The following is a 26,213-nucleotide window of genomic DNA, read 5'->3' as shown; positions in this document are numbered from 1 at the left end:
CTTTGAGGGGAGATAGCAGGCAATAGGCTGTCTGACCCGAGTATAAGGGGGGATCCGACTCCAATCAAGGCGCAGTGTCTGCGAGAAAGAATTGCTTTTGGATCCCATGGTCGCAGAAGCCCCAGACTGAACATATACTGCTGGGGTTTGTGTACTACAAGTCATCGGTGTGGCCACTGCTCGGCAGCGTGGTCACCGTTCCGAATAAAGAGAACGAGCTTTTGCACAGGACGTGTCGATGTCTCTTCAGAACACTCAGCATGAAAGCTTGATAGTTGGGTTAACAAACCAAATGATGCTGGAAACATGCCGTCTTTGCTGGGTGATGATGCCTGTCATCGTACGAAAGAGGATGCAGGACAAAGGTAAGATTTTGTATGACATGCCCTGTTTGTTTATGAAGCTAACCTTCTCTTCAGCAGGCTTCTAAACATATATTTGTTGCTTGATCCATCGAAATTGGAGATACTATAGAAGGCATTGCTGTGATCAGCATACATCGGGCTTACAAGTTCTATCATGTCGAATCCTAGGCTCTTGCTCAGATTCTGGATTGGAATAATGAGGAGACAGAAATTGCCTACAATCGACTCGAGAGCACATGGCTCTTTGGCTCCTGCTGCCAGTCGTTCATTTAAGAGGCAGAATCCGGCAATTGACGATATATTGGGCTAATATGCACGGCAATAACCGGCTTATGGCAATTTCCGTCGTTCTCAAAAGCAGTGTCCGATCACATTGCTTGTGAGTACGAGCGACTGCCATGCCAAAAAACATGTCTTTAAAAGTTCTTCTGCGCCACATTGTCATAAGCTTCTGGAATTACACCTAGAAAGGAGGCCCCAGCGACTTTGGCCTGGCCCGTACTGGGCCTTGGACATGACTGTGGCTGGCCATCCTTCGCCTCCATGCCAGAGCCTGGGTTCATATGGCTCATTATAATGTCGAGAGAGAAGCTACGTCTGGGCTACGCATTCGCTCATTTTGCAGAGTGATCTCGACGAGCGATCGGACTGATGGTCGGCCACTGTTCCCTTTCTATATTTACTCACAGCTTCGGAATGATGAACCTGAATCATGGTTCTAACATTCAGCCTTGCCAGTTGCTCTAGACACCACTTGAGTCCAGTCAACCGGTCCAATCTGGGCCATACTGGAAGGACTGAGGTCAAAGATGAGGATGGGATTGAGAAACAAGCAAGTCTCTTTTCTCATCTCATTGACGAAGAAATATATGGAGATCTTTCCGAGCGAAGCGTCAGAGTCTCTGGAACCAGCCATGCCTCGTCATCCCTGGTTGTCATTATTGCAAATTCACTATGTCTTCTGTCTTCTTCCATGGCCAGCGCTTCGCCTAGGTCTCTTTGCATGCACAGACATATTTCAACGTTTCAGATCTGCTACGCTGAGGATGGCCGCGTTTTGGCTCTGCATTGTCCATTGGCGGAAGAGGATACAGTTGTGATAGACTGAACTGGTCAGATTACTGCGAGCATGATCTGGCATTCCACTGCGCTGGAGATTGATCATGTTACTCCCAAACAAGTACATTTCCTCGCAGACTTGGTGGCTGATCCGGAGCGCAGAAACCTTCATGACTGTAGTAGAGGAAGATGAGCCTCGTATACAGTGCGGAACTTCTCAAGTCTTAGGGCGGGCACCATTACTCTTGATCTGAAAGACATGTCCAACGCGCCAACCCACATTGAGAATCCAGCGATGTCTTACCTGTCAAAAAGAAAGGTTGACCGCCGAACAATGTCAAGATTATCATGAAGCAAACAAGATGATGGCAGTTACTATTATCCAAACGGTTACCACAGATATCATGCATCCGCCTCATGAATACATACATCCGGAAGCAAGAGGTATATCCATCGACCTTGGTAACCATGTCATTCCAATGGCCTACTGTGGGTGCTTGGCGCAATAAGATACCCTCACTTGCCGAGACTTGACCTTCGAGATGGAAGAAAACGTCCAGGGAAGTCCAACAGAACGCATCTGCATGGCAGCTCTCATTACCAAGATATCTTTGTGCAGCTGCCGTCTTTTCTCTCCTCAAGGCTCGTCTTCAGAACAGAAGAAAACGCAGCATGGGCGTGGATGTATGGTATCGGTATATACTAGCCATAGGATTGACTATACGTATGCCCAATGGATCTCGACATGAATGTGCAAAATCATTCCAATGGCTCATAGAAAAAAAGAAATCAGCAAGAGACCTGATGTTTTATGCCTGTTGGAGCCTGTTCATTCTCGTCGGCTGTTACTGGAAAATCTAACCACGGTCGCGGCGAATGCGGACTACATGTGGCCTAGCATGCATACTTCCAGCCAAAATTCATGCCTGGAAAGATCACATTGAACTGTTAATGTTCTGGCAAAGAGATACACATCAAAACTGGAAAGAGGAACTACAGGGACTACTTGGAATTCGCGATTTCTCTGTTTTGCAGTATACAACAGCGGAAACAGCATAATGGGAGCGATACGAGAGAAGGCAGAGTGGGCCAAGAATGTTGGCATCCTGACGACTTTGGATGAGTGAGTATCTTCGGCTGCTGATAGAATGTCTTATTGCTGTGAAATGGCATCGAGAAACAATCACACTCGACAATTACAGGGATCGTGGACCTTCAAAACAGTGGTCGCGCGGCACTTTCCATAAGAGAACAGCAACCCCAAACGATATATAGACGATGTCGAGTAACCGGCATGTGTCTGCTTTCGATGTTCGATGGAAAACAGAGACAGGAGACAGCCGAAGAGCATTCGTGGAAGCAAGACCACACATTAGCGGCCGTCGTAATTAGTCGGGATGCCAAACTCAAAGGCACACTCTCCGTCGGTCTAACATTCGCTTGCAACAAGGCAAGGTATCGGCTATAGTCCACTGAAGTCATATGTTCCCCTCACGAATATATCACCATGCCTATACCCTCAGTAGGTGCAGGCTTTACCCAACAGGAAGCGGTTTTCCAATATCCCATGAGGCCAGGCACATTGAAGCACCAGACCGAAAACATGAAGTCTAATGACGGAGTTTATGGGCGGAACATCTCGGACGAGGACATGGACCGCGCCGTCTGGGTTCTGAGAGGGATCCTTATTGAAATGCATTCTCCCAGCCAGATTGGCGAGCCCCTTGGGGGAACCGCCATCTTCGGGACCACTAGAGGTGAGTTATGACCCTATCAAGTGCTTGCTGTAAAAGGCTAATACAGGACCCTCCTTAGCGTCAACCGCTGAAAAGCGCCCGGGTGACCCAGTTGATGGGGGCCGCCACTCTAAGCGGATTGAGGAAAAAGAAGCGTTAAAGTCCCTCACTGCCGAAGAGGATGAGGTAATCTCAGGAGATAGACCTTGACTCTCCAGCTTCTTTTGATGCTCATCGGGACTTATCAAATGGTACACTGTCCGCAACCCATATTCTGATATTGTCTGTTAGCTCAACAAGCCTTGTAAAGCCGGAAAGAATATTGGGTAGGTGTAGTTACTTTTTCCAATCATGGCCTTAGCTGACCCTTAACTAGACGTGGATTGTGAAAGGAGGTTATGATGATGAGCCCATCAAGCTCAACCTTGGAAAAGGCCGAAAGGGTCTCCAGCAAGCATTGAATCTGGGCACTACAGAGGAATGAAAATCATGGCTAAAATCCGACCTAGTCGCCCCTTTCTGGAAAGAACTGTGGGACTCGTGCTTGTGCCGAGAAACATCCCAGGGCCTAAAGCGAGGAATTGGACTTAGCCAGGTTCAAGAACTCATGCAGATCGGTGAAGCAGGGGGGAAGAGAAGATATTCGCAATCTTTTGACAAGGATAAATGGAGCTGGGAAGTGGGGGATCACCTCGATGAAGCAGGGATTGATGAAATCTGTCAATTAAAGTGGCAAAGTTAGACAGAGCTTTAGCCAACTTAGTGTCCTCGCATAGGAGACATCACCATAATACTCGGCTTTAAACATTCATGGCATCAAGTTACCTACAGGGACCCGCGTGGATACGTGGCATGCTGCGTGCTCTTGGGCGGCTTCCACTCCAGAGCAGGACAGCAATCCATCGAAGCAAAAGTCAGAATTCCTGCTACGATCTATCCAGAAATGATAACTCTGCTACTTCGGAATGAGCCATTACAGAGAAAGAACCCCGTGGCTACGTGGCTACGCTTCGTGCTCCTGACATCTATTCCAAATGCGGCCTGCACTACACACCACACGAACAAGCAATCCAAAGACATATGGGAGTCTACTTAACTGCCACACTCGACTATAGAGTACCGATATGCTCTGCTACTTCGAATGCGTCAACACCGAAAAGCCTGCTTACGTATGTGGCTACGCTGCGTACTCCTAAGGCGGTTCACTCCAGAACACAACAACAATCCGACAACACAAAGCAGTCAGGTTTCCTGCTACGAGTAGCTATATAGTACTAATTGGCTTTCAAACTTTCGAACGTCTCTATCAAAGGCCACAATCCACCTATGATGTGGTCGGCCAAGGCATAAGCGACAAGGCAACATCTAACGAAATGAAGCTGCATAAAAGCATAGTGCCTAAACCCAAAGTCCAAAGCAATGGCTCATCCTTGTTGTTGAATACTCCATCCAGATATAAACGACGAAATGCATCGGTCACTGTCGATGTTGGGATGAGGACACTTTCATCTCATAGAACATGCCAAGAGCAATTCTGTTCAGAATGAACGTGAATTGTCAGAAACAAATCAATATCAAATATGACATCTCACCGGTCAGAACCTTGGAAAGAGAAAAACGCCCTGCTTCATATAAAGAAAGGTACTGAGGGTCTACTGTAGCAAGCTTTGCTCCTATTAGGTCCTACCAGCGACCAATATGCCATGATCGAAATACTCCAACACTACGAGATATGGGCTCCTCCACGGGTACGAGGGTACGCATGCTCCAGCGATGAAAGTGGGACGATCCAGACTTCCGCCTTTTTTTGAATTTCCCAGGCATGTCTGGCAATCCACACCTCAGCTCTGAATCCTGAATGTGGTCTCTTGACTCTCTCAAATGGAGGCATTGCTGTGCACTGCGAAATGCTGTTGCATGTCCTCCGGGTGACAATCCTCGCTATTCGCAGTACCATCTCCGCTTATTAGTGCAGATATATGGGCACACTTTCGGTACTTCTCTTTCTTTCCCCAACTAGCTCACAGGGGCATGAAGCAGGTCGTGTATACCAGTTGGGACAGGGATGCGCTATGTCCAGATAGCGAGTCGAACGATGACTACCGCGCTGCTTATACCACCTCAGGTCTCATCTTATTTCGTCTTGAGCATATAAAGCCTCTCTTGTCTCTGTTGAAACCACGCATTTATCTTCTGAACCTCCTCATATCAGCATGCCAACTACTGCAAGCAAGCGGTCTTTCCAAGGCGGTAGTGAAATTGAAAATGGACATGAACAGTCTGATACAATTGAAACATCCAGCAGCGTGACAGAAAGCATTCATAGTAAAGAGGGAAAAGAATCATAGGTCAAATCATGGCACTTCGAAAGAACACGACATTCGGTCTCCAAGAGCTACTTTGCAGGGATCTCTGAGCTTCTAGAGAAAAAGAGAGAAGAGCTGCAAGTGGAATCTGTCACTGATAACCCTCCTCTAGAATGACCAGTTACTTCGAGACTAGCTGGAAGTCGGCGCAGTGGAAGTCCTGAAGTCCATCTACTCTCCAAAGGGCTCGGGTCAGAGCCAACAAAACCGGCAAGCCAGAGGGCAAAGCTCTTGGCTGGTCCGTGTCTCTGGCAGAATGGAGAAGTGACGAATGCTTTTTTTCCAGTCCGGAAATCAACTGAGGCCAACAAAGACAAATCAAGAAAAGCGGTTCATACGATTTATGCTTTCGTTATTCTCTTCCATCATCTCGAACCAAATCTCAACTTGGTACATCTTACACTTGGGCGCACGACAGGCATTACCACATTATCAGATCGAACAGGTTCCATCGCTGACCAGGCTGCCAACTTGGTTATTTCAGCGGGAAGATGATTCCGAGTGTTTCGGACTGTGCAACTACTTTCCTATGCTGCTAGTGAGTAGTGACTGGGTGGATGTTGCTACCGCATCCTTCCAACGTCTGCAGGGACAATAAAATATTTTCTGTCGACAGTAGGAGACAGATTTGTCTCCAAGATGTCACTCTACTAATAAGAATAAAACGAGGAGCTTATCCAAATCATCATGACATCTCATCCCCACGCGAACTAGGGTCCTTCTCCTATGCATACAGCCCGGAAAATGGGTCGTTACTGGCAGTCACACCAACACCATGATGGGTTGGGCAAGAATTATGAAACTGTCTTCCTGACTCCGTCAATCGCCGGCTATTCTTCTTACGTGGTCCGAAGAATCAGCCAAGCCATCTGATATGCAGAAAAGACCTGTGATGTAAAAAGATATAGTCACGCAAACTGCAGAAGTGTTCTGAATCTACTACTGTCATCTACTTACTAGAAGAAACATACAAAGCAACCGTGTCGGTACGGGTATTGTTCCTGATTCCTACTAGCGCCACAGACGATGCAGGTTGCCTTGGCTGAAACGAACTATATCATTCTATCTCGAACGAATCTTAGAGACAATCCATGAGGCCAGCTGCATGGTGTTTCAGCTTGACGGTCGTGTCATAAAAGTTTTAAAACGACAACTCTTCTTCTGTCTCCTAATCGTCATCTCCTAATCATCAAGGCTGTCTGAATATGAGTCACCGGTCAAGGGCACGAATGACCCGTCAAGACAACGAAGACAACATCAACTCTACTCCCTGCTGGCTTCAGGAGTTAGATACTCTGGAATATTAGAAGAACCCAGACATTGGCTTCTTCCAACAGGATTCCACCTCGTCAGGAACTCAAAGGTGGAAAAGAGAGATAAGCCTCGACAATACTCCCTGATGGAACTCTGGCTTTTCTACCGGGAGATGCAAGTAACGGTGCCAGTAACAACCAACTTGAACAATCATGTCTACAATGGCTTCCTCTCAACCTCCATACCACGCAACTCTCTTGCCTAAGGTTAAATTCCAATAAACAAGATATAAGTTAGAACAACTCATCCAAACAGACAGACACTGAGGAGAATATCTATTCTGTCCCGGATCGTTCTCTGGCTTATGGATCTACTGGGAAATGTTGGTAACGACCAGTTAAGAGATCCTGAAACTGCGTACATACAAGATATCTGGTTCGCTTTCTGGGGTTGAGTTTACTTTCCTTTTCCCCTTCTTCCAAGTCGAGTCGAGATTATCTACATATAAATCCCTCACTGGGGTAATATACTTGATACGCTACATACAGCCAGCAATGCAGTGCTGCCAGTCAAGTCCCTTTCCAACATCGATGGATATATGATGGCTACTTGTTACCACCAACATGCGTCACAAGGACCTTGGAACTTCAAGCTTCAATCTCAAAATCAGCCTTTCACTTCTCGCTTCATCTTATAAAGACAAGTGACCATGGAGAATGATATATTCTTTCAAGAACCGGCAACTATACCATCTACTACGAAATGACCAATTCCGCCTTTCACAACGTTATCAACGATAGGCCTTCGCACACTTCTCGGCAATGGATAATCCTATCGGTGAGAACACTCCTCGAGCTCCTTTCTCAGGCTTTGCCTGAATGAATTTGAGCAGTAAGCTGGTAATAACACTATCACTGGCTGGTATACTGCGTACTCTGTGGTGTGGTGTGGTGATACTGGTAACGCCCCTTTCCAGACACTGGCTGAACTATCCTGGATGAGCTTCTTCTGTCCATTAAGATCACTGCTGCGATCTCTATGCATATCCCTTGCTCGGAAGATATCCTGAATACTCCTGCCCTTGACAAGTGCTGATCGAGCTCATCGCTGGGTAATTATGAGCAATGGATGGCTTGTACCAATCCATCTATCTATCTCACTGGATTGGTTAGTATCCTGTCTACAGATGCTGACATGATGCCGGTATCAGTACTTTCCATTGTGATAGGCATTGCCTAGGCACAGTGGTCTTACAATTCCATTGCTGAACACCAAACATTGCTTGAGCTGAGCTCTCTTCCTGAAAAGATGACTCTAGGGGATGATTGTTTATGGATGGATAGCAGTGTCACAGTAGGTCTGAGGGGGTGGGTGGGTTGGTGGGTTTGGGAAAGAGAACACATGGATAAAGAAATCGTAATGGTGGTGGTATAATACCCACGTGGATTGATGCCGAGACACTCGTTGCTTTGGAGAATGCTTCTGTCTTGGGGGGAGTGATTCGAGATGTAACCTCCATTATAATATGCAAGTCATTGTGGTTATAGTACTTGTAGGATCAAGATAAATCCATTGCAATATCAGTATCTCATATCTCATAGAAGATATCAATGAATAGTCATCTTCATAAACTCCGTACCACGCTTATCCTTCATCGTAGCTCATATGGTTACCGATTGTCATCTTGGCTCCTCTCTCGTAGCTCATGCTATCATATCCATAGTGTCCTTATCCTTGTCCTTTCTCGTAGTTCACATCATCGCCACCACCTTCAATTCATGCTCGTAGTTCATCCCATCACCATCACCATCACAACCCCTACCCACCTCCCTCCCTTCCTACACAAATACCTAATAACAGCTTACTCCTCCTCCCCCGGCAACCTCACATCCCCCCACCCCCTCCCACTCCCATCCCCAAACCCCCCACCACCGCCCCCACTCCCCCACTCCGTAACACCCCTCCACTCACTAACATTCAACCACCCAATCCTCTGCAACCCGCCAAACCCCCCAATCCAATAAACCTGCTCGACCCTCAACCTCGCCCAATAACTACTATGCGGGGCACCTTCCTTGCCCGGCAACCACGCCTCCGCATCAGGATGCTTCTCAAGGAAACACTTCCGCAGCGCGGCCTCCACAGCCTCCGGCACGGGCGTCTCAAACGGCTCGACGTACCCGAACAGCGTGACGCGGGGTAATCCGGCCTCGCTGAGGGGGAAGCCCGGCCAGAGCGGGGAAGTGTCGTTGACGTGGTCCCACCAGTCCAGGGAGAGGGAGATGTTGGACCCTGCGGCGGTGTTGCGGAAGGTGGTGGCCACGTGCAGGGCTAGGAAGGTCGGGTTGCCGAGTCCCCTGGGGGATTCGGAGGAGGTGTCGTTGGCGGGGAGGTGGGGGTCGCAGTCGGCGAGGTATTCGGTTTGGGTTGTGGAGTGGCCGGCTAGGGAGGGGGGCGTGTGGGAGTTTGGGGGGAGGGGGGAGGGGAAGATGGTTGAGGCGGTGCCGGTGCGGGAGAGGGCCAGGAGGCGCCGGGCGAGGAGGGTTGAGGTGAACCAGGATGGGGGGGCAGTGTTGGTGGTGAGGGTGAGGGTGTCGGTGTCGGTGTCGAGGTTGTAGTGTGTATCGAAGGTGGTGTCGATGTCGCTGTCGGTGAGAGGAGCTTGTTCGGCTAGAGGGCTTGCACTGACGTGGAGGAGGTGGGTTAGGAGGACGAGTGCGGAGAAGATGGTCGTGATGAGTGGACGGGCCATCATCGTGGTGTTGTGGATGGCTGTCCTATAGATGAAAGGTAGAGGATTTGCTTCTGCGATGAAGGGATAAGAGGATGGATAAGGAGATAAGGAAAAAGAAATAAGGGATGGCAGAGGGATAAAGGGAGGAACACGGTCACCCAGCAAGGAAGTGGTGTCACCGTGAGGGGAAGGTCACGATCTGATCTTATCTGATCCACGCTAGATTACTTCCAGTTAGTAGCTCCATGTGACTCTAACGGTCGGCAGGTGACTTCCCGGTCGCATCCGGTGATTCCGGCCTTGTCCGACTTCGGCGCCTGCCTGAGGCCACCGTGTGACTCACCGGAAACGCCCCGACCGTGGATGCTCGATGCTATCTCCATCACCGGCTGACCACCACTTCTGCCATCATAGTTGCGGTGAGTCATAGTGGCGCGAGTTGATCGCCGAAGTGCCTCCGTCCGGATGCACAGACTCCGTTCACGGACGGGCTGTCCTATGTTCTACAATGTACCCATGGAAGTGGGGTGATCAGACAAAATAGTCACGGAACATGGTCTCTCACAACATCTTCGTATTGCTTATCCTCTTGCAGAGGATTGGTCCTAATAATCGAGCAGAATCCTTCGTTTGCCAGTAACTCCGCAGTAATAGTATAATGCGTTCCCTCGCCCTTCGCAACCCATGTAGTCAGATGTCAGAATAATGCAGGCGAAAACCAGTGAAAGAAGTAGACCCGACCGTTCCCACCACACTCCAGTGCCGCAATGACAGACAGAAATAAATAACGATAGATATGGCAAATGTGCACAGAAAAATAGTAAAGATAGCAACAAACCTCCCCAACGTACATCATACACCAGCAGTCTGCCATAGCAGTACTACTGTACAAGTAGCCTCCCCGAATCGACAACAGCTGCAGGGTATATACAAAGACGACTTTTGCTTTCCCCGAACGCGTGAATCACCTGAGAAAGTTCGCACAAAACTTTTCCCTACCGGTCTGCGTCTCTTCTGCTGCTGTTGCAACCAGACCAGATTGGTCAGAATAGAATTATTGGTATGAATGTAAACACTTTTCCGCAAAGGAAAGGAAATGATAAATGAATGAGTCCAGATATCTGGGAGACCTAGTAATCAGCCCGCATGCTTGGGTTGAGCGCAATCTTCCTGGCCTCGCTCCCGCAGCAGGCACGCTTCATGCCAACGGGGCCCGAGAGCGGAACGTTGTAGTTCAATGCACTCAGCTGAGAAGCGGTGAGAGTTTGCGTGCGGCGGGCCTCGGGGTTCAGGAACAGATCCGCCATGTTCCCATCAGGTAGTACAGTGCCTTCAGCAAAGGTTTTGGACTTGACGAGATGACGGATTTGACCGTGCAGCATGTCCTCGGACCCGGTGCGGCCGCGTTTGCGACACACACGCTGACCAGCGTTCTGTTGCTCGATCGTTTGCTGAGCGCGAGGAACAGCGCCAGAAAGAGCACAAAGACTCTGTGCTGCCTCGTGAGCAGAAGACAGGTCCACCGGGGGCTCCAGCGAGTAGCCGGACATATCCGGAACCTGGCCAAGAGGACCGCCATAAGTCTCGGGCGAGCTGTAGATATCTCCAAGTGCACCCTCATCAATGGGCGATGCGATGGCCAGATTCTTGCGGCACTCCTTGAGGGAGTTGCCAGTGCATCGGAGCGTAGCCTGAACGGCCAGGCGAGGCATAGCAGACACACCAGTTGAAGAGCTGGAAGACATAGATGACGATCGCGATGACTGCGACGACATGCTTGACACATCCGAGATCATCGAATCCGGAGAAGACGCAGAGGAAGCCGAGCGGGCCAGAGAGGACCGGCGCACCAAGTTAGGGTACCCATCAAACGTGTTAGCCCGAGGGCAAAACTGTAGTGACGGGCGCTGGTCGTAGATCGACCGCGCCGTGCACATGTTTTGCGCCTGGGACATAGCAGTTTGCATGTAACGGCGGTGCGCAGGCATACCGCCAGCACTCACTGCAGGAGTGGAGGCGATGCTCGCTTGAGGCGTCATCTGCGGTGTCGGCAGCATAGCCGGCCGCGGCATGGGCGGCAATGACGGGAGGGAGGGAAGTGTGGTCTCTTTACGAGTCACCGACTCCAGCGCTTGACGCCCGCATGCAGCGATTTGCTCATGGATGGAGGGCAGGCTGACGGGCTCGTTCGTTGCTTGGCCGGGAAGATCCCTCTTGAACGATGTACCCCGAGGGGATGGCGAGTCCGACACCGAGCGGGAGCCAAAAGACTGCATGGTAGGTGTCGCGGGGCTGACGTCAAATTCCTCCAGGTCAGGCGTGAGCTTCGGGATGATCGTACGCCAACATTGCCCGTCCCCAAAAGCCATGTTACCAGCACCAGGGGTGTACTTCAGTACAATGTCAGTCCAGCGCTGAAAAAGAGACTCGGGGATATGGAGGCGCCAGTTAACCGCTTCCAGAAACATCAATTCGTTCTGGTTGATCTCGGCCGTGTTCAAACCGGAGATCTTACTCCAAGCGCGAGCGGAATAGTTGCGATCTTGGAGATACTTGGATGCAAGGATTAGCGCTGCAAGAAACATACGCCGCCCACACTGCATAGCCCGGCAGACGGGCTTGCCCCGGGCCTGGTCCTGAGTCGCCTCATGGCTCGGCACGTGGGGCTTGATCTTGATGAGATAGTAAAGCGCCACCTGGAGGGTACTATAGCTGGTGCGGGAGCGGCGGAGTGTCTCCTGGATGAATGTCCGCAGAGGCAAGACGCCTTTGCATCCAGTCGCCGAATCACTCCGCAGCGAGACAGCCGACAAGGGCCAAATGACCTCAACAATCTGCGACGCGGTGTCTTCACACGGTGTACTTAGTTCTGAACCTCAACCACATCATAATAAAACGGACAGCTCCCCAGACTTACCGACAAGGTTATCGACAAAGTTGACCTTCCGTTCTGATTGTCTCAAAAGACACGGCGGAGGCCGCGTGCATGAACTGTTGGTCCGCCGCGGATGCTTACGTAACTCGGGCGGAATAGCAGGATCAGTTGCCTTCGGGACCACGCCCCTTAGGTAACCGCGCGCACCGTTTGCAGCAGCAAGTGCTCTTCCTCCAGCCTGGTATTCGCCTTCATTCTCCCAGATAACATCAACCGGGTTCGTCGCGGTTGAAGAGATCGAACTCTGGGTGGACAGGCCATCTAGCGAGAAGACCGAAGAGGACGAGAAAGAGGCGGAGGAAGAGACCGAGGATGCATACGGGTGCGCATAAGCCGTTCGGATTTGGCTGTTCGGGTTTGGATCCTTCAAACCCAAAATGTCAATCCCTGACATATCCGGGATGATGTCCAGTCGAGCGACCTTGATACTTTTTGACAAAATAAAAAGAAAAGGTCCGAAAGTACCTCAAATGGTCATCCAGAGGGCTAACAAACTTGAGCTAGCCTTCCTTCTATGCGTCGGATATGACACGAGACTGTAGATTTAAACCGTGTGTGTTTTTTCAAATAAACCGTTGTGCGTGAACCGTGAACGTGTAGCCGATAAGACAAGGAACCGTCTTTTTGATCGCAGGCGACGGCAGACCCTTAAGAGAGAAAATTCGCCAGGTTGTCGAAGATATAGTATAGTAGGACAGTTTAGGCAAGCGAGAGAACAACAATCATCTAGCACGGACGTGATATAAAATGATGCTGTTGGGTTGAAGTCGGGCGGTAGGTGTGGGTATGAGGAGGAAGCCGGTGAAGTAGTGGTACGTGTCAAGGAATCGGGAAAAGAAGAAGGGGTTTACCGTCTAATGTTCCGATCACCAGTTGGAGAGTCCCGAATAGATCAAGCCGAATATCGCGTAACCAGAGAAGACACGTAATATATTGTCAACGTGACCCTCTAGAATGACAGATGCTGGAAGCTATTTAAACAAACGCAGCGGTCTTGCCGGAGGTTCGGAGATCTGAGGAGTCTGCAACACGGGTGATCGGAACAGAAGACTTGATAACAACAGGGTACATTTTGAGATGCGCAGGCGCAGGAGGTTATATCACGAGCCGATAGAGCGGCGGACTGTCAACAAGCAGGCGAGATAACCGGCGCTTGTCCAGGCAGTCAGCAGTCGTATCGGAGGCAGAAGACAGAATAGGTTGGTGAGGCTCAAAGAAGACTGGAAGGCGAAGAAGGAACGAGTCAGCAACGATCTTATGAGTATCTCTCCACTTTAGCGCTCGTCTATGACTCTTACGCCGGATCTCACGGTGAGGGTCCAAGAGTCCGATGACTATATGGGGGGCGGAGCAATAGACAGTGACTAACTGGTGGTGGCGGCCAGACTAAATCACAGGCAGAGATGGCAACCTGAAGCTAGCCGGAGGCGAGTGGAACGACGCAGCACAGAGTCAAACAGCGAGAGAGAAAAAGGAACGAAATTAACTTACGCAGCAGCCAGTGGCGAGAGTGGCGGAAGTGGTCTTGAGACTCTTGGGCGGATGCAGGGACCACGCTTCACAGTCTTTCACAAAGCGGGCGAAAAAGGGTGAGCGGAGAGGCAACGGGAAGAGCAGACGAGCCAAACAACTTGAACAGGAACCAAGATACAAAGTGAAGCAAGATTAAACAAGGAAAACTAGTATGACTCTACACTCTCAGTCACACTTCCTTTCTAGTGAAAGAAAGAAAGAAGATGACAAGCGTGTGGGAAGGGGAGGAAGAGAGGAGGGGAGGGGAGGAATATTAGTGAGTGAAGGGCGAGAGAGAGAAGAGATGGCAAAGTAAGAGTCAAGTCCAGTCTAGTCACAGTCACAGTCAGTCAGCCCTGCTGGCAGAGGAAGAGAGAGGGAGGAGGAGGGCCCGGAGTAAGTAAAAGTAGAAGGGGAAGGCAGACGATGATCGGAACCAGGACGGGAGCGGATGGAGTGGAGGAACGATGACTCTTCACACGCCCGTCCGAGATAGGGACTGCCCACTACTGGACAACTTCTGGGGCCCGGGTTGGGCATGGAGGCTTTTCAGTTTGGTTTGGTCTGGTTTTGGTTCTGGAGTCTGGTTTCTGGTTCTGGTTCTGGTTCTGGCTGTCTCTGACTCTTGACTCTGGTTCCTTTCCACTCCTGGTTTTCGCCTCTCAGCATTCCCATTATTCATGAGTATTCATCTCATGTCTCATGGCCCTGGAGGCAAAATTCCTCTCCCTTCTCTTTTTCGCTTCCCATGCCCCATGGTCGTCGGGAGTCTGCCGACTCACAGCTTACAACTTCAGCCTACTTCTCAAGATTTCGTATCCCATGTCACTTTTCATGGTCCTACAAAAAACACAGCGCCGGCACTTTTCCTGCCTTTCTTTTCTCACGTCGCATGACTAAGATTCCAAATCCACCTCGATCCGATTCCAGTTATGGCCATTACCGAAGCCGTCACAAAGGGTATCGACGTAGATAGTAACTGTCATTATGTAGATAGATAATACGACGTCGCAGAGCCCGATAACAACTATTAGATCTCATAGTCTGATAAGGGGGAGGGATAGTCTCTTTTTCCCTCCGCGCGACTATTGCACAGCCAATCCCGGGTACTAGACTATCTGCGGTTTATCGCCTAGAGACAGCGCGCGCATTTAGGTGCTTATGACAGTGACAGTGGCTGTTGTCCTACATGGTTGTCAACCCTGGCTGTGAAAAGAGAGATACATGATAGAGCAGAAACCAGCACGGGCAGCTGCTTTTGACGTACGCAGCTGAAGTTGTACTGCAAGGCAAGCTGCCGCCCGTTCCATCTGCTAGGTAGGGGAGAGGTGGTTGACGTCTTGTCTCATCCCAGAATAAGCATAATCCAATAGATGGAGCGATGAAACCGGGCTGTCATGGATTTTAGTTGAAAGAAAAAGAAAAATAAAAGAAAAAGGGATGTAGTCCTATGTACGGAGGGATGTATGTAGGTTGGTCCATAAGCACCGGCCCCAGTGCAACATAAAATGAACGATCCCTTCTCATTGGGAGGGAGAGGCCTGCCGCTTCCGTCAATGGCCCAGCGAAAATTGGTGGTGGTCAGCCAACCACCGCGGACGGATTTGCCAGCCACGCCACCACCGTCAGAAATGGGGGAATGGGGAAAAGGGAAAAGAAAAAAGCTCTGCTGAGGCAGTGACACGTACATACATGGCGAAAAATGGACTCAAGGAGATTATTGCTCTCCTCCTGTCTCCTGCCTTAAAATTTTGTCGTCGTCATTTTGGGGCGTTTAGCTACTATTCTTGTTTTCCGCCCAGACTTGGTTGTCTGGAAAGGGGAAAGGAGTTCTGGATGGGGCTGCTGAAACTGCACTGCACAAACACAGCCTGCTGGCTATGCAGCTATCACATCTAAACATGTCCCCTTTCCCCTTATGCCCCGTCTAATTGTGCTCATATTACATGGTCGCTTGAGGGGGATGAACATGACCTGATGCAGAGAGCACAAAGAGTAACAGACCGCGACCACGGGAGCGCTACTGTACCATATGCTGGAGCCAGGACGAACAACTGGCTGTGGAACCGCCCCCGGTCGCAGTAAGATTAGGTAACCAGGGTGGTGAGTCCAGGCAGCAAAGATGCAAAGGAAGGAAAAAAGAACCAGTGACAGTGAAGCAACCATCGACAAGCGCCGTCTAACTAGTTCGCCTACTTGGGACTTAATACGACTTAGTAGTAGTAGCCTCCGCCGTTGCTCCGTAGATGATGCTATATCCAACCAATCCTCTCGTCCCGCGGCCCATTGTATGATCATGAACAAAGCTACTACGGTTTGCCTTTCCGGGGTAGTCTGAGGCTACGGACTCCTGGCCTAACTAACCACATCATCTTGTGGACTAACAAGTCAGCCGTATCCACCTCGAGGACCCAGCAAGACGTCAAGGGTCATCTTCGGAACTGTTGTGTAAGGGTTCTGTGTGAGTGTAAGGAACGTCAGATGGGTCGAAGTCATACAGCCTTAATGGGAGCAGATATTTACGGGGTACATCTCGTTCATTGTGAGACAGTGTAGTGGGTGATGGCGATGATGATGCACGGCTAAGCCGGTGAGTGCATAGGAATAAGTCTGGATACATAAGCACTACATAATCACATCACATGATTCCGCTGTTCTCTTCCACACCTGCCCTTTTAAGAAGGTCCAGGATAATCTTCCCCTATGCAAAGTAGTTTATAGTTCATATGCAATAACTGACTAAAATAATGCAAACCAAGGTTGGGTCACTAAGAACCCCCGGGGTCAAACGGCGTCTGGCTTACAAAATAAGCTGGGTATCAATCTCAGAGTAGTAGACTAGGCAGTGGAACTCTAAGAATAGGCAGACGACCATTGGTCAGACAGCAGAGGATGGCCATATGATAGTCGTAGTATCAATCATCAAAGGGCTGGCTGGACTGCCGGGGGTGACAAATCTCATGACCTTCCCTACCCGCAGAACCCGTACACTGAGTCATGGCGTGGGTGGCTGTGGGATAATCCGACCACCAAGAGAAAAAAAGACCTGAATGTCCTTTTGCACTTCTCCAAAAAGGCCAGCCAAAGCCGAAGAGGGGTGGAGCCACACCGCCCAATGAACGCGGGGTTATCAGGCTGTCCCGGTGAGTTTTTGTTGCCCACTTTGGCTTCGCTGGTTGGTCCGGCTGTCGCTGGAAAGCCCCACCCTCCCGATTGATCCCGACTCGGACTTGGTGGTTTGTTGGAGAAGCATCTGGCAGTCAGGATTAAGCAACTAGTCTAGTATACAGATGGATAGATAGTAGGTAGAGGTCAGAAATGAGGAGTCACGATCAGACAAAAGTCTCGACCGGACGGTGTCATCAGTTTAGGCTCAGACGGCAGGTGCGAAAAGTTTAGCTCTGTCAAAGCCTGTCCGGTCATGTTTCAGGCTTTGGCAACAGCAGGAAAATATATTCTGTCAAACGGATGTGAAGTTAATATCACCATCCCGGTCAGAACTGTAATACTGTGAATGCGAGATAGTACTATAATACTAAGGAGTATACTACTAGTAGCCTTGCATTAAAGACGCCAACCTCAAACCTTGCTAGAGGGAAAAACACTATCTGCAATCCAAGTCAAAAGTTCAAACAACTTAAAACAGCCCGTCACAAAAAGTACCTACCGGTACGCTCGAGTGTTGGTTGTACGCATCAACCGAAAGACTAAATTGGCAACCGGCGACAATACAACAAATCAGCGCAGACAACTTCTCTCCGGATCCCGCAGGATAACAAATCCTTTTGTAGGACTGTCAAAGGCTACGGACGAGGCAGCAAGCAGCTCCGCCGTCTAGAACGGGATGGAAAGAACCTTACTGGCAACCCCTCTTTTGGGGAACTCGCATGAAGGATGCAGGCTAATGCCGGCCCATGCGGGCGACAGGAGGTACTCCCCTTAAACGAGGTACCACGGGCCAGCATGCTGGATGAATGACTGGTGAGCTTTGGTATCTTGTTCTGGGGGGTGGTGCTTTGAGCGAAGGATGAGGTCACACGATGTGAAAGAAAAAAAAAATAGGCAAGGAGGGAGGGTCGGAGATATGCCAGCCATCACGGGATTGCACAAACTTTGTATTGATGAAAAGTACCGACAAAGCCACGAGGATCGTCTCATCATGACTTTTGGTGGGAGAGGGGTCCAATCCGGTTGTAGTCAAAACTCAGCTAACAATATGCCGTAGACTGAATAGATGGGTGTCCATTCAGATGGAGAAGTCTATTATGAGCGATATATACAACTACATCCGAGACAAGCCTTAGTGTCTGATTCGCATATCGCTATTGGACTGATGCAGCCTTCCAAGCATGCTATAGATGATCCACGGTAATCGTGGCACCATCTCATTATCTTCCAGCCCATACTTGTTCACAGAACGCCGTCAAATCATTAAGGAAGTCCTGTGGTCTTTCCAACGCTGCAAAATGTCCTCCCTGTGGCGTGTCAGCAGATGCCGCCAGATGCCGTCAGCAAGACTTGGTAAGCATACCTTCTCGTGAGCTTGCCAGAACACCAGGTTTCCGGTTGTCTCAACCCAAGCGCGTGGGGTGGGTACAAGCTCCTTCGGATAATATGAAAAGCCAAATGGCTTGCGGATGTACCATCGGGGGTCTTCGGCCTGTCTCAGCTTGGGCGGTGGGACGTTCTGGGTCAGGGTGAGTATGAGTACGAGGTTATAGGCAGAGGTAGAGTCAACGTACCTCCCGATAGTGGTAGATAGACCGGGGGAATGTTTCAGTAAACCAGTACAGTGATACAGATTCCAGGATACTCTCCAAGGGTATAGCCTCATCAGCCCAGTCGAGGAACTTCTCTCCGATCCTACATGTCTCGTTAGTTAGTTAATAAATGGTATATGGAAGTGCATACCAGGCGAGCAGAGCCACCGGGTTTGTGGATAGTACGTTGCCAATCGTGCTGGGTCGAGTACCATGCTCGAGAGCATATCCACTGCCATAGGTACCAAACCACTGAGCGCGAGCCAGCGCGCGTTTGTCTTCCTCAGTAATAGCGGTGTCTGGTACGTTGGAGGGCTTTCCCATATAGCACGCATTCACTAATGATGATTAGATGAAAACTTCTGCAGCGAAAAGACAATCGGCAGCTTACAATGCACGGCTTTGCAAGATTCATGATCTACTGCAAGTATGCGACCGATCCTTGATCCAATGTCTCCACCTTGTGCCACATAGCCATCCTCGAAACCGAGATTGAGCATCACCTTGTTGATGACGCGGGCCGTATCAACGCCAGTGAAGTTGACATCCAGCGGAGGACCAGATGAGAACGTGAACCCCGGAAGCGACGGAATCACTATATGGTATGGCAAGGTTTCTGGGCTATATTTGTCCCGAATTGAAGTCAGAGCGGGAAGAAACTCGAGAAAGCTGCCTGGCCAGCCGTGGAGAAGAACAATAGGGATTGCATCCTTTCTCTCGGAGAATAAAGCCACAAAGTGAATGGTCAGGCCCTCGATATCATACGTGAACTGAGGGAAGCTGTTGATACGGCTTTCTGCCGATCGCCTATATTTTTCAGCATTGCTAAAATCAGCTCACTGATGGACCTTACCAGTCTAAGCTCTTCCAAGCTTCCTTTGCATTGGCAAGCCATTCGTTGGTTATGCCATATTTACGATCCTGCTGAAGACCTTCGTATGTTGGAGGTGCGAGCTTCGACAGCTTGACCAACAGCTGTAGCTCCTCGATTTGTTCGTCCGAAACATGGACCTGGAAAGGGGATGGGATGACGGTCGTACCCGAGGGAACTTTGCTATAAGCGAGTGCCATTGTGATGTCTGAAGTTGTCAGACTGCAGATGTTGAGCAGAGGAAAGCTACAAAATGTGGTGAAAGCAAGGAGCGGGGTGACTTGCTGTTACATCACATGGTTTACTTGCACTAATATAGCTAGAACGATTTGATCGTCATGTCAGCAAATGTCTCGGTGTACTCATAAAGCTAGCATGCAACCGCGTGGGTTCAACTGGGACAGTCACTAACTACAACATAGAAGGTGAGTGGGTATTATGTGGAGTAGTATGGCTGTTTACGAGACCTGAGAGGTGTACGAGCATCTCGTAATAGAAGTTTCTATTGGGCAAGGCAGCAATGTCATGGTTCTACACGCCTGCTGCCTGCTAGATCTATTTACGGAGGAATCTGTCTCAACAGCTGTCAGAATGGCCCTTCTGTTGTCAAAGATCTACTAGATGATTCTAGATCGCTGCAATGATCTCCCGCAACAGCTCAACAAGTGATGTGATTTCTTGCTCTGTCTGATGTTAGTACTCCATCGTTGAAAGTAGGTATAAACTGACCAGTATTGTAATGTAGCATGCTAATCCGCACAACTCCATCTTCGACGTCTTCCAAGCCTATGATGTCCTTGAGCAAGCGATGACTGTACATATGTCCGCTGCGAAAGCCAAAAGGGCTTCTTTTCTCCACCTCCTCAACTAGCGCTTGGCTCTTGATGCCTTTCACGGTGAAGCTTATCACCGGAACTCGCAGGTCTTTGTTGGCGGAAGGCTCGCCATGGATGGTTACACGGTCATTGCTTCTCAGAAAGTCCAGGAGAATCTCCTGCAGCTTCTCTTCGTAGGTGGCGATTTCGTCCCATGTGGCGGAGAAATCAGAGCCGAAGTATTCCAGGACACGAGGAATGCTTTGTGTGAGCTCATAGTTGGCGGAAGCCAGGTTCAGCCTGAGGTCGAGGGTTTCCGTGGATTTGAAGTAATGGCACAGCGGATTTATCTGGTCATGGATTCGCGACGATGCATACAGCTGGGCGATATGAGGACCATACACTTTGTACCACGAGAATGCCTGTCGCTGTTAGATCACAGTTTGCCTACACTCTAGTTTCACTCACGTAGAAGTCGACATCGAGATCCTTGACGTCGACTTGGCGGTGTGGAGCAAGCGCGACACCGTCAACGCAAAGGAGAGCCTATGTCTTATGAGATGATGATAGAGCATATTAAGGATTGTCATATCATACCCTAGGAGCCTGATGTACAACCTTGGCAATCTCCTTTACGTTTGTGATGGATCCTGTGATATTGGAAGCATGCGGACAGGCAACGAGCCTGGTCTTCTCCGACATCAACTGCTTTAGCTCAGAAGGATCGCAAATGGGGTTCAGAGGGTCTGAAGCCCCCCACCACTTGACTGTAAGCCCCAAACGACGCGCGATCCTGTCCCACGGGGCAGAATTGGCCTCATGATTCAGCTTGGACACGATCAGCTCGTCTCCGTGTTGGAAGTCTAGAGCTGTGGAGAGGTTGTGCAGGAGCTGCGTTGTTGAGACACCCAGACAGATCTGCATGGATTAGCATTGTACATTGATGAATAGACTTTTCCTACCTCCTCAGGCTTCGCATTTATGAATTTTGCTGCTGCTTTGTAGCCGTGATCGTAAGCGGCAGTTGAGACCTTGGAAGTATTGTAGGTTGCGCCCAATTGAACGTTAGTCTTTGAGAGATATGATGTCACACTGCACTTGGTTAGGAGAGTTTGCCAACTGCTAACAGCCGGGGGACATACGATTCGATCACTGTGTCCAACACCTGGCTGCCTCCTATATGCTATTAGCAATTCCCCGTTTACGATACTGGTGGGTAGGATGTGACCGACCTGCATTGTCCAGGAAAATCTGCTCCTGATTCAAGGCGGGGAAGCGAGAACGAGCCTGCGAGATGCTGAAAGACATGTTGAGTGGTACAGTTGGTAGGTGATGCAGTTGACCAAAATTGATGTTGTATGGGATGAACCGAGATGCCTCGTGGCAGCCTGAGGGGAATGGCAGCGAGAGGGGTAAACTGGCATCTCCACTCGCCCCATTCTTAGCTTTATCGCAACTTCGGGCGCGTCCGAGTACTCAGCAACATCAGATCTAATAAGTGGTCAATTTTTGAACCATCTTGATTTCTCTATGCTGCCTGCTGACAATCATGATTATAGACTGCAGCACTCCTGGAGACGGAGACTACACAAGCGGCACAATCACACCCAAGATGAAGCAGAATAAAGACAAATTACCCGATTTGCAAATAAGAAACTCGATGAATCATTATGTCTAATACAAAACCGCCTGGTAGCTCTATCTGCATACCACAGCGAGCCGATCTCACGTTCCATGCACCCTGAACCACGGTTCGATCGCAGAAGCTGTCGGTTGAGCCAGTGCCTGACGTCAGGTGGGAGGCCTCTTACTTTGCGTGATACTATAACCACTTATCAGGCAAAAATGGCATCCTCTCGAGCACCCCGCTGTTCATGTCTTATCGAGTCTGGGCAGATAGTCTGTTCGGCGACGCATCCAATAGTAGGGTGGTAGCTATCGCAGCAGGGATGCTTATCATGCACCAGCTTATCTGGCTGGACCTAATGGGCTGCAGATCGTGATTGTCAGCCTGCAGCTTTCTTTCTCCAGCATTTAGACAGCGCAGCTTGTGCGACCGTATCCCTTACATCGATCTACCATATTGCTTTTTCGCTCCCGCGCCTCTGTATCGGATGACTTGAACCTCTTTCCACTTCATCTACCGCATCTCGGCGGCACCATACCTAATCATGAAGTTCAGACGGCCTCAGCTTCGAGTGCCGCAGTCGCGCTCTGCTTTTGCGGATGGAAGTGCTCGCTGGACCAATCTCGATCTCGATCCGGTTCCTTTTCATCGTCGACAATGGGGACCGCTCAGCTTTATCTGTACGACCCCTTTTCTGTTACTCTTGCTGTGCTAACGGATGTACAGCGTATTGGGTCTCCGATGCCTTTAATGCAGCTACATGGCAGTTTGCTAGCAGTATAATAGCAGTCGGCCTTAGCTGGCGCGAATCACTCATAATCGTCGCTATTTCGTTCTTCATCATGTCTTTCGTCATCGCGGGCAACGGCGCTGTCGGTGCGATCTATCACATTCCGTTCCCGGTGATCTCACGGGCTAGCTGGGGATTCTGGGGATCATACGTCGCCATTGTTTCTCGGGTCATCTTAGCACTGTTCTGGTTCGCGATTCAGAACGTCAACGGCGGCAACGCCGTGCGTGCCATGATTGGAGCCATCTGGCCTAGCTTCTTGAGGGTGAAGAACGAGATTCCTGAGGATCAGGGCATTACAACGAATGGCATGGTCGGATACTTTATCTTCTGGCTGTTTCAACTTCCGTTTCTCTGCATCCACCCGAACAAAGTGCGGTGGCTGTTCGTGGTCAAGTCCGTGCTTGTGCCGATCGCATGGATTGCGATTTTGATCTGGGCATTCGTGGCAGAGGGAGGAGGTGCAATGTTCGAGCAGAAAGCGACTGTCTCGGGGTCACAGTACAGCTGGGTGTTCTTGGCGAGCATGACATCGGTTCTGGGGAACTATGCCACTCTTAGTGTGAATCAGTCCGACTTTTCTCGATACTCGCGTGTTACGGCAAAGTGGCAACTTCTCTATGTCCCTATGCTGCCTATCGTGTTTACATTCATCTCATTCATCGGCATTGCTGCCTCCTCAGCTGGCTACGCCAGATATGGCGGTTCAGTCCCATGGGACCCGATCGAGCTAATCAGCCACTGGTCCAGCCGGTCATGTCGCTTTTTCGCAGCCTTCTCATTCGCTCTGGCTTCTCTGGGTGTCAACATCTCCGCCAACTCGATCTCAGCAGCCAACGATCTGATGGCCCTGTTTCCAGGACACGTCAATTTGCGCCGAGGCCAGATCATCTGCGGTATTTTATCATGGGCTCTGGTGCCATGGAAGATTCTTGAATCGGCGGACAGCTTCTTGAACTTCATGTCAGCGTATGCCATCTTCCTAGGACCGATTGCAGCTATCATGCTATGGGACTTTTGGCTGCTAAAGCATGGAAAGTATGATACCCTGGCTCTGTACCAGCCAAACAACCCGGTGTACCGATACTCGAAATGGGGCGTGAACTGGCGCGCCATTGTAGCGTTTATTGTCGGCGTGGTGCCGAGTCTGCCAGGGCTGATCAACTCTGTCAACAGCAGTGTCTCGGTTGGCGTGGGTATCCACCCGTATCAGTTCGGATGGCTGCTGGGATTCGTGGGAACCAGCGTAGTGTATGTAGGGTTATCGTGGCTATTCCCTGCCCGACATGCTATTATCGACAGGGCTGTGATGGCAGAAGAGATCTACGACGGACGGGAAGTTGACGGAGAATCCGAAGAAAAGTTGGACAACATGCACGAGAAGGCCAAAGTATAATACTTTTGAAGCATATAGCCAGCGATATAACAAATCTATAACAATGCACCCATAACACACGTTTTAACAACAGAACCCATTACCAAACGCCGTAGCAACACAACACAACACAACACAACATGAATCAGCAAATCAGCTAAACCTCCCAATCCACCCCCCTGGCCTCCTTCAACACCTTACTAACAGCAGACGAAGCGCGCCCAACCTCCCCGCCATCCTGCCTCGCACTCTCCAACCCACGCTCAACAGGAACCAAAAACCGTCCCTTAAACACCCGGAACCTCTCCTCCCTCGTCTCATACATCTCCCCTTCCTCATCTCTCGGCGCACCAAACAAATTCAAATACACATACGGCTGCGCCGACTTGGGCACCATGTGCACATCCGTCTGCACAATCGGGAACCCACCACCACCACCAGTCCCAGCCCCAGTCCCAGTTCCACTCTCATCCACCTCCATCTCACCATCACCATCATCCTCCCCAATCCCAGCCTCCAAAAACTCCGCCAACACCCCCAAAACCTTCACCATGGGCTTCCCCTTCGCGCCAGCCTTCCCAAACGCAGCCCGATTACTCGACCACTTAGAGCTCTCCTCGGTATGCCATCCCAGCACAGAGAGGAAGCAATTCAGCGTCTTGATCCAGCCGCCTGCGCACGACACCACGGCTTCTCCGGCAATCTCAACCAACCAGGAGAGGACGTCCACGGCTGTGACGCGGATGTCGGCGGCTAGATGCGTCATGCCGGCGCGCACGTACGGCATTAGGCTGGCGACGTGGTCTTCCACGTCGCTTGGGGGCAAGGTGCGGAGGAGCTTGAGGAGCTGGGTGCGCACGGTTGTGCTGGCGTCCAGGATTAGGGGGGAGAGGGTGGGGAGGAGGGTGCTTACGGGGATGGGGAGGGGTTGGGATGTGGGGGCGGAGGTGAGATGGGTGGTTAGGTGCGCGAGGGAGTCGCGGCGCTGAGTGTCGGATTTGGAGTTTAGGAGGGAGACGTGGTGGGTGAATTGGTGGGTGGTGCTGGGGGCGTGCAGGGTGAGGGATTGTTGGGTTAGGGTTATACCTATACCTTTATTAAAAGGATATCACGGGTGGAAGGGGGTAGTGGGAAAGTTACTTTTGGATTTGAAGCTCGTGTCGGTGAAATTGTCGGGTTTGGCTTTGGCTTTGCCGACTTTGAGCTTGGGTTTCTGGTGAGATGGTTAGTATGTTGGTTGGTGGGTATGGGAGGGGGTATGGATGGGAGGGGTGTATGGGGGTACCTGGAAGTCCTTCTGCTTCTCCTTCTTCTTTTTGGAGCTGGAGCCCATGGTTACAATGTATAGACTCTGTGTTTCTGGGTAGGAATGGTGTATATGTTGGATATGGGGTGATTGGGGCGTGGTTGCTGGTTGATGTTGTTGTATGAATGCGATGAATTTTTATATGGTCACGTGTGTCATGTGATATGGTGGATGTTATTGGTCAATACCAACTACACAGACTAAGATACAGCCTAGTAGTGAACTACGATAGAAGCAGACAGCTGATAATTAAGATACAGCTATGTTGATCATTTACACTATATCCCTATAATCTACATTATGTATGGTACTGATCCTACATGCACCTTCCTACCATAACCACAACCACAATCACAATGACCAAATCATCCACCCTCCCAATCTACACCCACCTCATCCCAGCACTCATCCTCCTCCTCGCCCCATTAACCACCTCCCCCCCAATCCCAAATTTACTACCACCACTCCCCCCAACACCCCAATCCTTACTCCACCTAACCACCCACACAGCAACCCTCACCCTGTTCCTCTCATCCCTCTACCACATCCACGAACACAAGTCCCCACAAACATCAAACTTGTACCTCCGTCTCGACCAACTAGGCATAATCCTCCTCATCGTGGTGAACTCCATCACGGGGATATATTTCGGTTTTTATGAGGATATACCCATAAGGAATGGGTATATGGTATTAGTAAGTCCTACTA

General features: G+C 50.1%; 7 protein-coding genes across 7 annotated transcripts; 2 read left to right on the top strand and 5 right to left on the bottom strand.

The window, feature by feature from the left end:
• Positions 1-2,931: 2,931 nt before the first annotated feature.
• On the top strand, positions 2,932-3,644 carry AtWU_01384 (P-loop containing nucleoside triphosphate hydrolase protein; the record flags this gene model as incomplete). Its single annotated transcript, XM_035496498.1, has 3 exons — positions 2,932-3,181; positions 3,240-3,346; positions 3,537-3,644. The coding sequence occupies 3 exons, from the start codon at positions 2,932-2,934 to the stop codon at positions 3,642-3,644; spliced, it is 465 nt and encodes a 154-aa protein (XP_035352391.1).
• A 4,997-nt stretch (positions 3,645-8,641) lies between these two features.
• Positions 8,642-9,535, bottom strand: AtWU_01383 (uncharacterized protein; the record flags this gene model as incomplete). Its single annotated transcript, XM_035496497.1, has 1 exon — positions 8,642-9,535. The coding sequence occupies one exon, from the start codon at positions 9,533-9,535 to the stop codon at positions 8,642-8,644; it is 894 nt and encodes a 297-aa protein (XP_035352390.1).
• A 1,109-nt stretch (positions 9,536-10,644) lies between these two features.
• AtWU_01382 (putative G1/S-specific cyclin Pcl5) lies at positions 10,645-12,843 on the bottom strand (the record flags this gene model as incomplete). Its single annotated transcript, XM_035496496.1, has 2 exons — positions 10,645-12,362; positions 12,432-12,843. The coding sequence occupies 2 exons, from the start codon at positions 12,841-12,843 to the stop codon at positions 10,645-10,647; spliced, it is 2,130 nt and encodes a 709-aa protein (XP_035352389.1).
• Positions 12,844-18,349: 5,506 nt separating this feature from the next.
• On the bottom strand, positions 18,350-19,792 carry AtWU_01381 (epoxide hydrolase; the record flags this gene model as incomplete). The annotated part of the gene is made up of 6 exons (XM_035496495.1): positions 18,350-18,436; positions 18,493-18,648; positions 18,704-18,824; positions 18,873-19,059; positions 19,113-19,528; positions 19,575-19,792. 6 exons carry the CDS (start codon positions 19,790-19,792, stop codon positions 18,350-18,352), a joined length of 1,185 nt encoding a protein of 394 aa, XP_035352388.1.
• A 427-nt stretch (positions 19,793-20,219) lies between these two features.
• AtWU_01380 (putative aminotransferase) lies at positions 20,220-21,715 on the bottom strand (the record flags this gene model as incomplete). Its single annotated transcript, XM_035496494.1, has 7 exons — positions 20,220-20,275; positions 20,322-20,829; positions 20,876-20,953; positions 21,005-21,325; positions 21,370-21,499; positions 21,550-21,583; positions 21,640-21,715. The coding sequence occupies 7 exons, from the start codon at positions 21,713-21,715 to the stop codon at positions 20,220-20,222; spliced, it is 1,203 nt and encodes a 400-aa protein (XP_035352387.1).
• Positions 21,716-22,578: 863 nt separating this feature from the next.
• On the top strand, positions 22,579-24,220 carry AtWU_01379 (nucleobase cation symporter-1 family protein; the record flags this gene model as incomplete). Its single annotated transcript, XM_035496493.1, has 2 exons — positions 22,579-22,714; positions 22,761-24,220. 2 exons carry the CDS (start codon positions 22,579-22,581, stop codon positions 24,218-24,220), a joined length of 1,596 nt encoding a protein of 531 aa, XP_035352386.1.
• A 136-nt stretch (positions 24,221-24,356) lies between these two features.
• AtWU_01378 (IPI1/TEX10 family protein) lies at positions 24,357-25,532 on the bottom strand (the record flags this gene model as incomplete). Its single annotated transcript, XM_035496492.1, has 3 exons — positions 24,357-25,285; positions 25,340-25,412; positions 25,485-25,532. 3 exons carry the CDS (start codon positions 25,530-25,532, stop codon positions 24,357-24,359), a joined length of 1,050 nt encoding a protein of 349 aa, XP_035352385.1.
• Between the last annotated feature and the right edge of the window lie 681 nt (positions 25,533-26,213).

Source organism: Aspergillus tubingensis, assembly GCF_013340325.1.
Source record: "Aspergillus tubingensis WU-2223L DNA, scaffold_3, whole genome shotgun sequence".
Taxonomy (NCBI): Eukaryota; Fungi; Ascomycota; class Eurotiomycetes; order Eurotiales; family Aspergillaceae; genus Aspergillus; species Aspergillus tubingensis.
Note: the sequence above shows the minus strand (reverse complement) of the source record. Positions and strands in the feature narration are given on the sequence as shown.